At 37.1% G+C, this 16,659-nt stretch overlaps 1 protein-coding gene across 4 annotated transcripts in view; it reads left to right on the forward strand.

Annotated features, from left to right (window-relative positions):
- UBE2D1 (ubiquitin conjugating enzyme E2 D1) overlaps window positions 1-15,652 on the forward strand; it is a 19,056-nt gene extending 3,404 nt beyond the window's left edge. For 2 of the 4 annotated variants that reach the window (XM_080620390.1, XM_080620389.1), the window contains exons 2-8: window positions 6,699-6,762; window positions 6,859-6,890; window positions 9,051-9,168; window positions 9,627-9,704; window positions 10,099-10,204; window positions 12,487-12,580; window positions 14,155-15,652. In XM_080620390.1, the coding sequence (XP_080476516.1) occupies window positions 9,118-9,168; window positions 9,627-9,704; window positions 10,099-10,204; window positions 12,487-12,580; window positions 14,155-14,200 (375 nt within the window). In that variant the 5' untranslated portion in view covers window positions 6,699-6,762; window positions 6,859-6,890; window positions 9,051-9,117 and the 3' untranslated portion in view covers window positions 14,201-15,652. The remainder of the gene's footprint in view (window positions 1-6,698; window positions 6,763-6,858; window positions 6,891-9,050; window positions 9,169-9,626; window positions 9,705-10,098; window positions 10,205-12,486; window positions 12,581-14,154) is intronic. The other 2 variants (XM_080620388.1, XM_080620387.1) reach the window with 1 other exon arrangement.
- Window positions 15,653-16,659: the final 1,007 nt, after the last annotated feature.

The raw sequence follows: 16,659 nt of genomic DNA on the forward strand, positions 1-16,659 counted from the left end.
TGGTGTTGTTTGTTTGGGGTTTTTTTGTTGGGTTTTTGTTTTTTTTTTTTTAATACCCATATCAGTATTTGCTGCCTTTCCAGGGCAAGAAAAAAATACTACTAGAGGGATTTGGTCAGCAGCTTGCCTCTGGAGCAGTAGAATAGGAAATTGGCAAGGAAGTAAGATGGTTTCAAAAGAAAAGTTAAAATAAAGGAGAGAAGTTTGAAAAGAAGTTATCTTGATGTCATGGTAATATGGAGAGCTTTCCTGAAAATTACAAAACTGGAAGTTTAATGCCAGATGAAATGTATTTGTATGATGGTGTGTTTATCCAATCTAACTTTCTGATATTTCAGACCAGCTATAAAGGTTGTTAACTATGGTGTATCTCAACAATATTAAGGGATAAGATCTGGAGTAGAGGAAATACTGTAGGGATTTCATAGTTTCACAAAGTGCCTGGAGGAACTCTTTGGAGAGCAAAGTGCTGTCAGAAAACACAATAGTATTACTTGGGAGCTTGTCAGTCTAGACATACTGTCTGAAGTTAAGCTTGGATGGTTTTAGGGTGGTTGAGATTTGTACTTCTGAATTAAAGGGGTTTTGGTGGCAAGCTTGAGTGTTTGTTCATAATTATTTTGATAATTTGTGTGTTCAGAATGGTAACACCTACAGAGATAGCAAAGCTGTAATACACAGAAACGTTAGTAGCATATTCTGTCTTATACTGGTTGGGACTTCAATTTCTAAATAATGGTGCCATTATGAACAGTTTTGTTGCATCCTGTCTTCTGTTGATCAGCCTTGAGGGACTCCTCAGAAGATGACAGCATTGTGGGCTTCAAGACTATACACTAGGAATGGAAAGATGTATTGTGCTTGGGAGCTTTCTTAAAAAGTGAGCAACTGAGTAACCAATGAACAAAGAGATCACTGCATACAAAAGTACATTCAGCTTAGTGCTGGACATGGAAGAGCAGTGAGGACGTGAAGAACTGTTGTGCAAGCGCACTCATCAGTGCTACCTCCATGACAAATTCATCTCAAAGTTCCTCAGAAGGATGGGGAAGTCTTATTCATCTTATGCTGAGGACTGTGTTATTTTATCTTACCAGTGCTTTGCTTTGCTGTTGCATGAAAGAGTGAGGCACAGTGTTTCTATGCTGTCAAAAACTTTCAGCTGTGCTCTGTGTGTAATGTAGAATAGATGTTCCTTGGGGCAGGAGTTGCTTTTCTGTAGTCAGTGATGAACCAATGAATGAAAACCACATGTTCTTGTGAGCATTGTAAATTCCAGATGTTGCAAATTATGATAGCAAAACAAATAGCATAGGTTTTGGTTGCCAAGGGATATTGTATAAAAGCTTTATTGTTGCCACTTCTGGAAATCGAGACACCATGGCTTTTGTGAGGGTAGAAAATAAACTGCCAGGTTATGCCTGTTAGTGTGTGGGTCAATTCTGCCCATTCATCCTATGCAGGACCATTTTTCTGAGATTCCTGTAGTGAATTCTTGGTTAGTGTATCTAGTTGTGAGTTTGTTGTCTTGTCAGTTCAGTATTACAGTCAAGAAGATTTTTTTCATCATAAAACCTATACTTCTGTGTGCTCCTCTAGTGTTAATGGAGGTTGATACTCTGCTGTTTAACGGCTCAGGCTGTTTTGAGATACATGTAAAACCAGTATTTACTTTTATTCTAAGCATAAAGAAAATTTTTACTTAAAAGAGATTTTGAAACCAGTTAGAAGACTGGTTTAAAAATAGCTGTTGGGTTTTATCTCATTTGTGCATAGTGCCTGATTGTTTTTCTCGTACAACTCAGTAAGAATAGAAGCATTCAAACATTTAGATATGTCAGGGGACTATATGTCTGTTTCAGTATGTGTTTCATATATATGTAGACTAACAGCACATACTGACTATAATATTGATGTTGAAAATAACTGCTGTTACTGTAAATTGACTCTAATAAATAAAATTCTATCAATATTTATGGTTTAGGTTTTGACTTTTAACTGAGTCACATGCTGTCTTTAGATGCTAACAAGCATACTGAGGAAACTTTTTTGGAATCTGTAATATAAGTGTTTTAATTTGCTTTCAAAGTACCAGCTATGATATCAGCAATATCTTTTTTTCTTTTGCTTAAGAACAATGTATAAAATAGGATATATACTTTATTAGTAAGACTTACCTTTACATCAAGAAATGTTATGACAGATATTTTGTTTGCATTTACCGAATTTATGAAGAACAGAGAATGCTTTAACTAGCTGAAGTCTAATCACTGGGCTTTTTTTGGCAGCTAGTTCCAAACAGCATTAATATAATAGCAGCAGTGTATGTTTGGAATTGGTAGGAAATGAGTTTGTGGTCTACAGTGCCACAAATGGAGAACATAGCTGGCAAATATAAAAACCTATATTTAAATAATGGTGTGGTAAAGGGTTCTGGTTGTGGGTTTGTGTTTCTTAGAGAATTAAAAAAGCTTTTAGTGATGCTGCCTGCAGTTCGTTTTGGTCTTCTGATAGTCTGCAGTTTTTTCTGACTTTTTTAATGGGGGAGTTGGGGGGAGTGGAAGGAGACATTTTAGAGCTGATTGTTTTGTTTTTTTAACTCATCCTCATAGTCATTGAGTGCTATCCTGAGAATATTTTATCTCCTTGTTATCCAAGTATGCTTTACAATCTTGTTCCAGTAGGTTTTTTGGAGAAAAGCCTGACTGCTAATGAAGCATATAAGTGTTAAATATAAGGCCTTCCAGTCTTCACCATGAAATGCATCTTGTATTTCAAATTATACATTGACAATGGGTACTAGTCTGCACATTCAGTAATATTTCCAGCATTTTTAGCTTACCATAGCATGCGTTTTACATGTCAAACTTGATTTTTTTAATTTTTTGCCTCATGCTGCCCACAGAGCTATTCTACAGTGCATGTGGTGCAATGAAAGGTGATAATTTGAAGGCTTTGCTGTGATCATCTCCGGTAATCATTGCTTAGCATTTGCAGCATTATGCTAATATTCCTCTCTTAGCTACACTTAGTCACAGGTTTGGCTTACATTGTGCTCTGCTGCTGTTCTGTAGTTACAAATAGAAGTTAGCTTGCTATAGCTCCCGTTCATTGCAACTAGTTAGAGACATAGAATTAAGACTATTTAGAATTAACATAGGCATAAAATTAACAGTATTCTACTCTGTAATATTTTCTGTGTTTGAGAGGATTAGAAGATTTATTTCTATCACTGTCCTCAGCTTAGCTGTTTTCCCTGTACAAGTTTATCCTGGCTGTAGTGGGATAGTGTGGCATGTGTCCGAGCTCATGATAGATACTTTTATGCTGTGACATTTACCAGTGTTTGAAGTAACTGATACTTCTGTTTGCATCTTTTGCAGACAAAATTTTGGGTTTATGTACTCTTGTAAAAATGTGGTGCTGGTGTACACTGTAATTTCTAGCATTGACTTTCTCTTTTGAAACTGAATCTGCACTGCTTTGAGTTATAGATCCTGTTTGTTAGCCTGTGTACATCAAAAGTCTTGTAACAGCATTTTGTATACCAGTGACTAAAAATATTGATACAGACAAGCCCTTGAAGTAACCAAACCTGCATCGTGCAGCTACATCGTGATAATCCGTAAAACACAGACAAAGGCAGCTGGAAGCAATGCACTTACTGGGAAGTCTCCATGAGGTTTCAGCACATTGTGCTTTGAATAAGTCTTCAGCCCTTCTAACTTGACAAAGCAAAGTTTTGGGCTTCTTGTGAAGAGCATTTTAGCTGCTTTGTATAGATAATTCTGTATTCAACTTACAGTTATTTTGTGAATATGTAAAGTCATGAAGCAGTTTTTCTACATCTACTTACTCTAGAGAATTATAACAACTGTTCTGCAGTGTTCCATTCTGGACACTGAAAAATCAGGTGAACTCAGACATTGTCTCCTTGCACCATTTCAAAAAGATGTAGGAGAGCTTGAAACCCAAATCTTGCAGCTCTCCAGATAATTTTGTTTTGAAGATGAAGCTTCAGAGCATAAATCATAACATAAATCTGATTTCATTCCTTGTTTTTCCACAGCTTGATCTGAGCTTCTGTATGTAAAGGCTGAAACTGTTAACACTGTCAGTTTCAATTTACAAAGTTTGATCATGTTACCGGTAGTATTTTTAAACCACATTTAGCTTCAGTGCAATATTTCTTATTATTGGGAAACATGGCTTGAATTAGCTTTATTACTATTTTGAAGTTTGGTCAGGCTTTGTTTCTTAGCTGCAGAAGCTCTTGGAATGTATTTGTTACTATTGGTCTAGGGTAATTGGTTTGAAAGAGTCTCTTCATTCTTCATCATTGTTAGGGAAATACTGATAACAGGAGTTGATAGTTCTGGGTCTCATCCAGGTATGATTAAAAACCAGGGGGTTTTTCGTCACGGACAAATTTCAGTGCTTTTAGCCTGCACAAGTTGAAAATGTATACCTGAGGAGACTTACCCAGTTCCTGCCAATTCTGAAGTACATATGAAAGAAAACCAATTTGTGTGGTTTTGGGGCATGTGAAGATATTGACTCTTATAGACTTGTGACTCCAAAATTAAGTGCTTGCCTAGCAGTTCACACATGCTTTAAGGAATGTTTGTATATATTTTAGAGACTTTCTGAAGAGCTTAAGATGAATATTTTTTTCCCATCATTGCCTTTAATTTAGTAGTCAGTGAATACTATAAAATATGTGATTTTTAGGCTTTGATTTGGCCAACAGTCTTGTGTAGTTGGCTTTTGTTTGTTTGTTTTGTTTTTAGTGTGTGTACAAGATTTACTCTTATCTTGTTGGGTTAGATTGTGAGTTGCAAATTAGAGAGTGGCTGTAACAGCTCTGCTGCTGGTGATGCTTGCTACAATGCTCATGACTCTTGGAAACTTGAGACTTGTTGACTGCCTTAGTGTACTGGCAATGATTTGGTTTTGCATAGATTACTGGTTCTCTGTATCACTCCCTTAGTGAAATTTGAATCCTCCGATTAAAAATGGAACTGCACTTTTAAAGGGTTTTGCTGTTGCCTTTATTAGTCAAAGTCTAGCCTGCAGTGTTGTTTCTGGACCAGCGTACAATTTCACCAACAGAGTAAAGTTAAGGACAGACAAGTAATGCTAGTTGGCAACTGGAGCTATTTCAGTTTATGAAAGAATTGTCTCTTTTGTTTTAAATCACAAGGATTGTGAGGAGTGACTTCAGAGCAAGTGGTAACATTTCTACTCTATTTTGGCTGAAGATATGTTGAAGTGCCTTTCTTTGTTTTCAGGGCCAAAAGTGAACCTGTAAGCAGTGTAAGAAGTAAGAGTTTAGGTGCCAGGTCCATGGTAAACTGGGTCCCTCAGAGTAGTGTGTGAGTTGAAATGTTTACTGGATGTCTTAAATGGATAAATATATCACAGCAGCTGAGAAGTGCAGAGTTTTAACCCTTCAAATTGTATGCAAGATCTGATTGTGCTATATACATGAATTCCACACTTCAGCTAAACTTAGATTGAATCTAAACCTTGGAATTTTAGAAGTAGTTGACATGACTAATGATTTTTTATTTTTTTAATAGAAATGTTTCCACTGTTACTCCTTAAGCTAACTTCAAGGAAATATTTGCAGTCCTGCTTATGTCTGTTGTTGACTTGAATGTGTATGTTTTGAGTAATTACTTGAGTGACTTAGGAACAGTGGTTTAGCGCACATCTTTTAGCTTATTTCTATGGAAATATTTGCATGTAATCATTAAACTTATTGCAGTGTAGTTCCTATCGGCTCAGAATTGGGAAAAAGTTGTTTGCTGTTAGTATGGTAAAATTTCAGACATCAAAAGTAGTATATTGAATTAGAAAAGAAAAACAAACCAACATTAATGGTTTGGTTTGCATTTCATATAGTGATGAAAAATCAAGTGAAAAGGTGAGCTAGTCTTCTGTAATTAAATAATAATTTTAAATTATTTGGGACTGTGTGAACTCCTGTAAGGGAAATAAGTCAGTTGATCTGCAAAAGCTTCTCTGAATGCTTAAATTTCAACTTTCCTGGCAGCTTTTTAGTAGTTGGTTTGGGGGGATTTTTTTGGGCGTTTTGTGTGGTTTGTCTTTTTTGAGGGGAGAAACAGGGAAGGCCTGCAGGGAATTAAATAACATGTAGAACTGATATTTTCCTTTATTTTCTAGTTTACTTAGGAACCTTTATGTTGTGTGCATATATCATCTCTAGGCAGACTGCAAGCATTTTATGATCTAGCTTAACTCAGGTAGTGTGCATAGACTAGGCCAATGCAAGAAGCTTTTGTAAAATTAAAAGCAAAAGGAATAGTCAGATTAGCACATAAATTTATACATTAGCAGTGAGTTTACAGACAAATCAAGAAACCCTTTGTTGTCCTCATTCCTTCCACCCTCCCGTCCATGTCTACTTCAGTATAACCAGCATATTAGGAACTTGGCTATAACTCTGAAGGTACTTTCAGACACTAATTTATAGCACAATGTTGTCTTTAGCAGCAGATCTGTCTGGCAAAAACCCCTTTTGGTATCAATGGGCATTTCAGGTGTTGGTTTCTTTAAAAATACCACAGACCTATTTAATATGATCTGTTTGTGTTCTTACTTTGGACATGGTGGTGTTGAGTGGTACATATTTTCATGTACATGTCTTCCAATTATTGGTGTGTTTCTTACAGGAACTAAGTGATCTGCAGCGAGATCCACCGGCCCACTGTTCTGCCGGACCTGTTGGAGATGACTGTAAGCTGTTAATAGGACCTTGTCACAGTTGACCTTTTTTTGGTGACAGAAGAAGCTCAGAAAAATCTCTAACTGTTGTATCTTTTTGACTTTCAGTGTTTCACTGGCAAGCAACAATTATGGGACCTGTAAGTATGTAATTCGTGCCGCTTAGAAAGTAGACCTTTTTACCCTTTTTGTAATGGAAGAATTCATTTGGGTTTCTGTAAACGTGGCAGTCAAATTCAGCTGTATTGTGTATAAGATCAAGGGTGGCATTGTTGTTCTTATTAGTCTGGTACCAATTTACTTCTGTAACTGTTAGAAAATCTGTCCTTTTCACGAAGTCAGGGGTGCTTAATCAGTCATCTGCAATGTTTGAATTGTTGATGTGTGCTCCAGCGTGAAAAGCTTGCTTTTCAAAGACAATCATTTCAGTTCTGGAAGGTTCATCTGGAAGGAGGAAGAGTGGGTATAATCCAATGTTAAAGCTGGTAACTGTAACCAGGAGTGGAGTTGCACAAGGTGATTTGGAGGCTTTTAGGTAGAGCTTATTTGATTGCTGTGATGTGGCTATGGCGAAAAGATGGCTTTTGCAAACTGTAGATCAGCAGCTGCAGGTGCTTTGGTTTCTGTGCAAGAAAGGCCTGCTTTTATTGGGTTGAGAGAGATCTCTTAAATACTCCATTTATTATTCTTGTCAGGGAAATGAACATAAGAAAGGACAAAACTTAAGAACAAAGTTTTAAAGGAAAACTGAGAAGAGTTTTAGCAAGAAGAATAAAAAACATAACTTGATGAAAGGAGTGTTTATTAATATCGTGGTAAGGGGTATATATTCCTAATGTTTCCTTTAGACTTATTTGGTTTAGACGGTGAGCTGAATCACTGTGTGAGTCGAAGTTTTGAAACAATGTTTAATCCATGAAAGATGCAGCATCACATGGTGGGCAAAAGTGGAATGGTCTGCTTGGAGACTGCTTTTTCAGCACGACTGCTCTGAAGCAGTGGAAGATCAGTTACGAATTTGTTGGTCATATGCTGGAGTCTGTTGTCCAACTTGTCAATAACTCAGCAGTAACTGAAGTGATTGTGGCACATTTTTCTGTAGGATACTAATGCTTTTGGCATTTTTCTTTAACAACTGTGTTCTTTCACATACAAAATCGTTTGACCCTTGCCCTTCTGTTCTGTGCTGCTAAAAGATGAATGGCAAAAAAGCAAAGAAGGTAGAAGGTAGAAAAAGCTTATGTGCTAATTGCAACCAGTAATGTCTCTGTCCTGAATGACTCTTAACCGGAATAAGGAAATACTAGCTTATAAATCCCAACTTAAATTCAACTTTTTCTTCTAGCTTGCAATTCACTCTTCATATTCTGTAGTGGAAAATACTCTTTGCTTCATGTTCTTCAAATTTCTTTAGTTGGGTTGGCAAGGGATGCTCATTCTTATCCTTTTCTCAGCCATATCTGCTGAGATAGAAGTAAAGAACATCTACAGGATATTAATCCTTTGTCTTGATAACAAAAAGGAATAGGGATGCACATCCTGTATGTTCCCTGATGACCTGAGGAAAGCACAGGTCTAAAGCTTACCCTCAAAATTCGCTTCCTATGTGCAGAAGTAGGGTAACCTCTTCTCCTGCCTATGGGCATCATCAATTTGTTTTATATGTACTACTCATAAAACACAATGTGACTTCACTTTGCCTTCCCTCTGACACTGAACTTGTCTCATCTTCAGTTTATTTAAACTTTCATAAATCCATTTAGAATGCATGCAAGGAGTCCTTTCAAACCTAATTGGCAGTAAAGCAGCAATCTCTTCTGATGATAGCTCATGTTGACTTAGTAATGTTATATATAACCTGCCTTACATTGCAACACTGTCTGCATTTTGAGTGTGTAAGACAACATGTCTTAGTGGAACATTTGTGATCTTACCTTGTATTCATCTCTAAAGCAGTAATTTTCCCTTATTTCCAAGGTAAACATTTTATTTTAAAAAGTCTGCATTTGCTTACATTAGAAACCTCTAAAACTTGATCTTTTGCAGCTTTGCTGAGGTAGCGTTCCTATGTTGCTGTTTTAAACTTATCAAGTGATGAGAGAGGTTTTCTTCCGTTTATTTGAAACAGCAGCACTGCTCTCTGTAATTTAGCACTGAGACTTTTCCCCTCACTTTCTAGTTAATAAAAATGGAAGATTTCCTCAACAGATGACTGCAACAAAGTTATTTCTTTCTATTAACTGTGTGCAACCTGGACCTAAACCTGTGCACATGTTCTCTAACAAAATGCATGTTCACAGATTTGTACAGGTCACAAAGATGTTGTGTGTTTTAAAACTCCCTGATGTCATCATGATCAACTGAATTATGTTGGAAAATCCTACTCTTTGCATCTGCAAAGAGATACCACTTCTTAAGGTAAGTATATTTGTAGCTTAAGGATGGAGGAGGAGGAGGATCAGAGCAGCTGTGATGTTGCATGGAGACAGGATCTGGAAGACCTGCTCTGGGTTTTGTATTCCCTTTGGTGCAGTGGAGCTGATGGATCAGTCATTTTGAAGCTACACCAGTCCGACACTGCTCCTTCCCCTTCTCTTCCCAAGAAGGGCAACACTCTGTAGCCATGTTGTACTACTGCAGTAGTAGCCGTGGTTGATGCTACTGTACCTGTGCAGGCCAATGGGAGGGTTCAATTCCCTCTGTACCTTCCCAATACGCAGCCTATAGTGGGCTGTGGCCCATAGTAGGCTGTGTACTGGGGGAAGAATCAATTTTTCAGAGATACAGCTTTGGGAGCTTGTCTGTGTTCAGAAGAGAAATTCCAAAATACCTGAAATATATTAATGTGTTTTGTTTGTTCTGTTTTTTTTTTCCAGCCTGATAGTGCATATCAAGGGGGAGTATTTTTTCTCACAGTACACTTTCCAACAGACTACCCTTTCAAACCACCAAAGGTATGTCCTTACACTCAAAACTTATGTGGTTTTGTGTTTTGTCTTTTGTGGATTTGATTTTGGTGTGGGTTTTTGGTTTTTTGTAGTTTGGGGTGGGGAGGGTGTTTGTTTTTTGGTTTGTTTGGTTTGGTTTTGGTTTTTTTTTGTCAAAGCTTTGTTTCTATCTTGTAGTTCTTTGGGGCTTAATTTTGGAAGTTAAAACCAGAAAGGCCAGCAGCAGGATATATGCTCATAGCAGATGAAGGGATAAGACTGAACAGTAAAGTGTCTTGGCAGATCTAGTGTGCCTGGAACTGAAGGGACAGTGTTAAGGATTCTAAATGTAATGATCGTAATTTGATGTTACTTGTTTCTTGGTTTTGTTATTATTTTTATTTTTATTTTTTTACTTCAGATTGCTTTTACAACAAAAATATACCACCCAAACATAAACAGTAATGGGAGTATTTGTCTTGATATCCTGAGATCACAATGGTCACCAGCTCTGACTGTGTCTAAAGGTAAGCTCATAGATTTGCTAACGTGTTTATGAAGTTATATAAACGGCTGTGGTACTTATTTGCATATTACTGTACTGTCTAAGAGTGGCAGTGGGAACTCATTTATCCTGCACATAACCAAAGTGGCAAATTCCATTGGAATTCTTGTTACGATCCAAGATCTTGCATGGTTTATTTGGAGTGTCACACTACATAAAATACTAGGTGCGTGGCAAATAAATGTTCTAAAACAAATTGGGTAAGGTGATAAATGTTCAGTTAGCTTGAAATGCAACTTCTGTTATAGCTGACTGTGCATGCAGAACTGAGGAGAAACAGGTGAGCAGAGCTTGAGAATCAAATGAATTTGGATGTAAGTGGAAAACCCTGATACTGATATGTGTGGGCTTAATTGATTGCTTATTTGGGTTGCCTAAGCATCCTTGTGTGGGCTAAGGTCTTAATTACACTTTATTTTAAAATTAGATAAATTGTTCTGTTTTGCATTCCTCTGTAAGATGGATATTTTAAAATGTAGCTGCTTTCAAAGTCATCAGTAAAAGATGTATTAAAATATTCTATCCTGTAATTAAACTTTCTCAAATTGAACACTGTAGATTTTTGGAACATTGAATTTTCAGCGAAGCAGTTATTTTGTTGTAGGCATTTTATGTCACTTCAAAAGCTGCCTGAAATCTGAGTGCTGTCATTGTTTTTTCTCGCCCATCCTCAAAATGCTTAGGCTCACTCTTAGTCATATTACAGAATGTTGTCATGTGACTCAAAAGGTTAAACAGTATGACATCTTGCCTAAGTGCTTGAGAGCTCTCTAATCATGTGTCTTGTTTTAGAACAGTGTCATTGCATTTGGTGTACAAGCAAGGATAAAATTGTCTTTGTCCAACAAAAATTGCTCTGTGCAAGTGCAATTGCTATACCTCCTTTGAGAAGCAACTTCTGTTCACACACAATGATGCTGCAGTGCAGTGATTTCAAGCTAAATAAAATCCAAGTTTAATACTGTTTCCTGAAGTAATCGTTGAAGATATGAATTACTCTTGCGTGCAGTTGGTAACAACTTTCCACAGAAATTGGTTGGTTTATTGCGGAGCAAAAATTGTCTTGTATCTAGCTATTAAGAAGGTATTTAGCAAATGAAAGTTGACCCTTGTATCATGTTTAGCAGTTGGCATTTACAGTTGAAAACTCTTGCAGTTTTTAGATCTTCAGCACTTTTTTGTGTCTTGTACAGTGTTCCTCAAGTTCCTGTATTTCTGGAGCAGTTTGGTCTTGTGTTCTGATTTGATGTGCTTTTAATGTGCAAGCACGTTATGTATTTCATAAATGGGAAATAGGGCAGTGGCTTATGGAAGTTTCTCCTTTATTGTTTCTGTTTTGCTGAATCAAAGCATTACAACACATCGCTAGCACCTCTGATTGGTGTGACCAAGTATTCTAACCCAATTTTCTATATTACGGGTGTCTTTGGCACTTAATAAAATAAAGTATGTCAGTATGAAGTGACTGGGCTTGCTACAGCTGAAAGTAAGTTTTAGTCCAGACTCTCTGGTAACAAGAAAAAGCAAGGAAAAAAACTCCAGTTCTACAGCAGTTTCTTATGGTAGCATCAAATTCCCTTTCACAAGACATTTAAATTAGTTTAACTTTAGACTCTTGTATTCATATTAGTTATGAGTATAAAAAAAGGAATTTCCTGGAAAATACGGACTGAAAATATTAGGAAAAAAATCAAATTCCATTCAGTACCAGGAAATAAATATGGAATTATAAGTGAATTCCTGCATATAATGCTGATGAAGTATCTTCCCAAAATGGAAACCACACATCAAATTTGGTGAGATGTTCATATAAAGGAGAAAACAACTGTCAGCACAGAAGTGGAGAAGGCTATGCACAAATAGTATTGCATTGCAGTGTGATGTAAACAGTATTTATTATTCTAAATAACTGTAGATGGAAGGGCTTATTTTAATTAACTACATACACTGTTTCTATGTAACTGTGTAGGCTGCAGTTTGTTTAATGTTCATGGTTTAAAACATGAGATCATTACAAAAGGTGCAGGTCCTGGATTGCATGTTGTCTAGGCTAGTATCAAGTGGTGTTTACTTAGGACCTAGAAAAATTATGCGGAGCAGAACTGCTATGTGAAAGCTTACTACTTATATGCATTCTCTTTCCAATCTCCCTTTTACCAATCTCCTTCTGTGTACTGGGATATATTAAAGGATTATTGAAATGAAGCAAACTAACTTGTTTAATCTAGTGTCTCTTTTATTTAGTTTTATTGTCCATATGCTCCTTACTTTGTGATCCTAATCCAGATGATCCTTTAGTACCAGATATTGCACAGATCTACAAGTCAGACAAGGAAAAGTGAGTATAACATATATGTAACTGTGTGTGTGGTACTTGCAAATGGTTATCTGCTATGCACCTTCTATTTTAGCTTTTAAAGATACTTTTTTCGTAGATTTCTATAGGATTAGATTTTTAAATCTTGAAAATACTGCTCAGTGGAATGGCAAGCAGAGAACTGTGGGCATACACAACTGTTGGGTAATTACTAATTTTTTGCACTTAGTTGCATAAGACCTTCACATTTCTTTAATCTTTATGTTCATTTAATGAAAAATAATTTCCTAAATATGAGTTACCTGTTGCTAGTGTGACCCTCTGGTTGTAAAACCTGTGTCCTTAGTAAGACATTAGATATGAACAACAAACATGTTTTTAAGCTATTTTACAAATTTACAGATTTATTTATTTACAAATTCAGTGTAGACCAGTACTCAGCTCTTCTGAGTGCTAAGAACTATTGTCACGTTGCAATTTGCAGCATCTTACATTGAAAAAGAACCTTAGATCTTGGAGGAAGTTTCTAATCTTGGGAAGGTAACATGGACAGCATATAAATGAAGTATTATATGCTTCTGAACCAAACCTGATTTTGATTTGAGAAGTTTTAGCTCTAAAAGTACTATACTGTCTGGAACATCTCTTCTGGGGTCTTTGGCTTAGAGTGCGGAACCACCTGGGTTTCCCAAACTTCAATTTTAAGGCTTGCTGACTTATCGTCACCTCTAAGGAGGGTTTTGAAATGCTTGTCTTACAGCTACACACAGGGCTGAAACTTCACAATATTGGATAACAGTCTTTAGAGATCACTACACCAATGCTTTAGCATAGTGGGGTTTCTTTCCAAAGCACTACCTCTCTGGAGTGATTTCTTTGAGCAGTTCAGCTTTGAATACTGGCATCTGTGGATAACTAAGCTAAGCGATGCATTGGTTTCTTCAGAGTTTATGGCAGTTGTGAATGGCAGGAAGCTTGGGCCTTTCATTCCACGGTTTAGGCTGAATGATTTCCAAAGGATTCCATGGATGAAATACTACATGTGAGATTTTTCCATTTTTGCTGCTTTCTGCTTGATGTAGCAGCTACCTGCTTATCCTGGGCTTACAAACTTTTCCAGAAAATTTTCCTTTCAAGTTCTGAAATGCAGATGGCAGTGCGGAATGGAGAATAAAGCCTGATTAAAACCAAACCAACCAAAAAAAAAAACCCCAAACCCACTGTGCCTTCTGTCCCTGCCCTTTCCAAAACCAGTTAATTTATCCTGAATTCTATGCAGCTAAAAAGTGTATATTTTGTTAGACTGCTAATAGTTACACATTTAGGAATAATTGACAACAAATTCCTCCGAAGGTACAAATCAGATACACATATACATTTTTATACAAACTTGAGAGACTGGTTTTCAGTTTGAGTCCAAACAGCTTTGATAGGTAACCTTAAACTGCGTGTACAGTGAGTATATGTTTCTTAGACTACTTTATTATTGAGTCAATGCTGAGGTGAGAAGTTTTAATGTTTTAAGTGAATATGTGGCTGTTGCCGATGTATCACTAACAGCTCTTCACTGTAATGCCTTCTTTCTGCACATACAGATACAACAGACATGCAAGAGAATGGACTCAGAAATATGCAATGTAAACTTCTGAAGACTTTTTCATATACCAGAGTACTGTAAATTCTAGGGTTTTTTTCAAAATCAGAAGGAAATGGAGCACAGTTTGCTGCTTCAACGTATCAGGATGCGCCTTGAATTTTTTTCAACCGTGTAAGTGTGTTTCTGGAGCAAGGGAGAACCAACTTCCAAAAATAACCTTATGACTGTGATCAGAATATTTATCCTCTTTGTATGCTTTGCAGAAGACATTTAATATGGTTTTTAAGAGTTGGGCATCTGCATCTTCAGACTACAAGTTCCATAGTGCAGTTGTAAAGCAACCAAATTATTTTTGCCAGAAAAAAGTAGCTGGTTTTATGTGATGAATACTGTATGTGTGTCCTTAAAGTAAGTTGTCTGTTCTGTGTGTTCAAATTTCATTTTGTTAATTCACTTATATAATTTGTTATTTTTTTTATTGTATAGACTAAATATTTAATTTACCCATGTAAGTTGTTTCATTTTAGACTTACTAGCTTGTGCACAGTATTGACAAGATACAACCGCTAGTAATGAAAATAATTGGAGTATCCCACCCCTTAGGATATTCTAAAGACTGACTGCAGATTTCTTAAAACCTAAAATTATCTTTGCACTGTAATTCTTTATATGCTGATTATGGAGAAACACTTTGTTTTGATTCTGTTGCATACTTGATTTTATTGCAATGTGAACTAATTGCACTGCTATGTAGGAAGATGTGTAACCGTTTTGTTGCTGTTCACAACCGATTTTTGACGTGGGCAACGTAACACTACCACAGACCTTTTACAAATCTAAATATAGCCTTTTCCATATAAATAAAATGCCTTTTCTACTATTTGTCTTGGCTATTTTTTTTAATCATACATATCTTTAAATTTCTTGTTTTAACATTAGAGAATCAAAATATGTGTGCATGTGTCCTGTAGATAACAGGGAAGGGAAAGCCATGCATCTCAAAACTTAGAACTGTGTTGCAATTAATTTTTATGCTAGCTTCTGCCTAATTTATTTAGCATGCTATGCCCATTGTTTTATATAGGATTTAAACTAGTTTAATGGTGTGTTACAGAGGGTGGAAATTGCTTAAGTGTTGGAATATCAAATGCTTGTTGTGGTGTGTTTGCAGCAGCAGAATGTTACAGTAAACTTGCACTTGAAGGTAACTTTCCATTAACTAGCACTTCCTTTGCTTCAGGCTGCACTCCAGTGCTGCTGAAGAGAGGCAATATGTACTTATAAAGTACATTAAAAGTGGAAGAAGTTTGATTTCCTACCCTACATTCTTGGGTATTTGAAAATAAAAATGTGACTGTTTTTTCTCTGTACCTTGCACATGAAATAAGTGACTTTCAATTGGGAAATTTGTCATCATAATATAAATTGTTAAGACAATGCAGTATTTGGCCTTTTTATTTTAATGAATGCCAAAACTGGCATTGGGAGCGGTTGGAAGAGGGGAAGTGTGCACAGTAGGAGCTTGTATTCCTGCTGGAGGATTGTTGTTATCTTCATGCTTGCTGTCCTACAGAGCTGACCTAAGTCGTGTAAGTTGGTCACACATGGGCAAATGTTACTCCTGTGTTACAGTTTTATCTATAATGTAGCAATGACTTCTGAAACAAAATCTTGATGGGAAATGGCTCAGTTAATCTTAGAGGCTTAAGCAAACATGGCTATTTTAAGTTAAATAAAGGGGGGGGGGGGGATTCTGTTGTTAATGTGTGCTTCACTATACTGATAATACACTGATGCTAGGGGAGACAAAGGCATGGTTTATACTTACTTCTGAAACAGTGGTAGAAAACTGACCATCACAATGTATTCCCAGAGCTTTTATTTTTGTCTAGATCAGTAGTAATACAGTTGTACTAGAAGTTATTTAAAAGTCTGCATTATCTGTATTGAACAGTGTGAAACTGGAAGTTTGAATTGCATCTCAGAATACTTGCTCCCTTTCAACTTGCTGTATTTCAACTGGTAATTTTTCGGCCTCGATGCCTTTCCATCACAGTATGAGACCAGCAGGCTCATCAGAAAACGAAGATCGGTGCCAGTCTGTCAGGCGTTCTCCCTACAGCCTATTTAAGTTAAAATCAATGTTGGTCTTATAAACTCTCTAGTTAAAAAGCATGATGAGTGTGATTCTTACGGTCTTCTTACCCATTCAGGGAAATTATGGGGGGGTGGGGGGAAGCACCGTATTCCGTGCATCTATTTTTTTTTCTTTTGCAGCACCTCGCACCTGCACGGTGCAGGCACGCAGGTACCCCCGCCTTCCCGCAAGCTCAGCCGTATCACTCTGTCGCTTTGTGCCCGCGTACACTCCAAGCGGCCTAACGTACCCAACTCGGGAGAGCCGGAGCACCAAACTTGCCTACTGCGCTGTGTGCCGGGGTGGAGGGGGCAGGACGGGGGCGGTCTCGGGCTCCGCCGCGGGGTCACCTTGGTGCGTCCCCTC

The sequence above is a fragment of the Psittacula echo genome (assembly GCF_963264785.1).
Source record: "Psittacula echo genome assembly, chromosome: 6".
NCBI classification, from domain to species: domain Eukaryota; kingdom Metazoa; phylum Chordata; class Aves; order Psittaciformes; family Psittacidae; genus Psittacula; species Psittacula echo.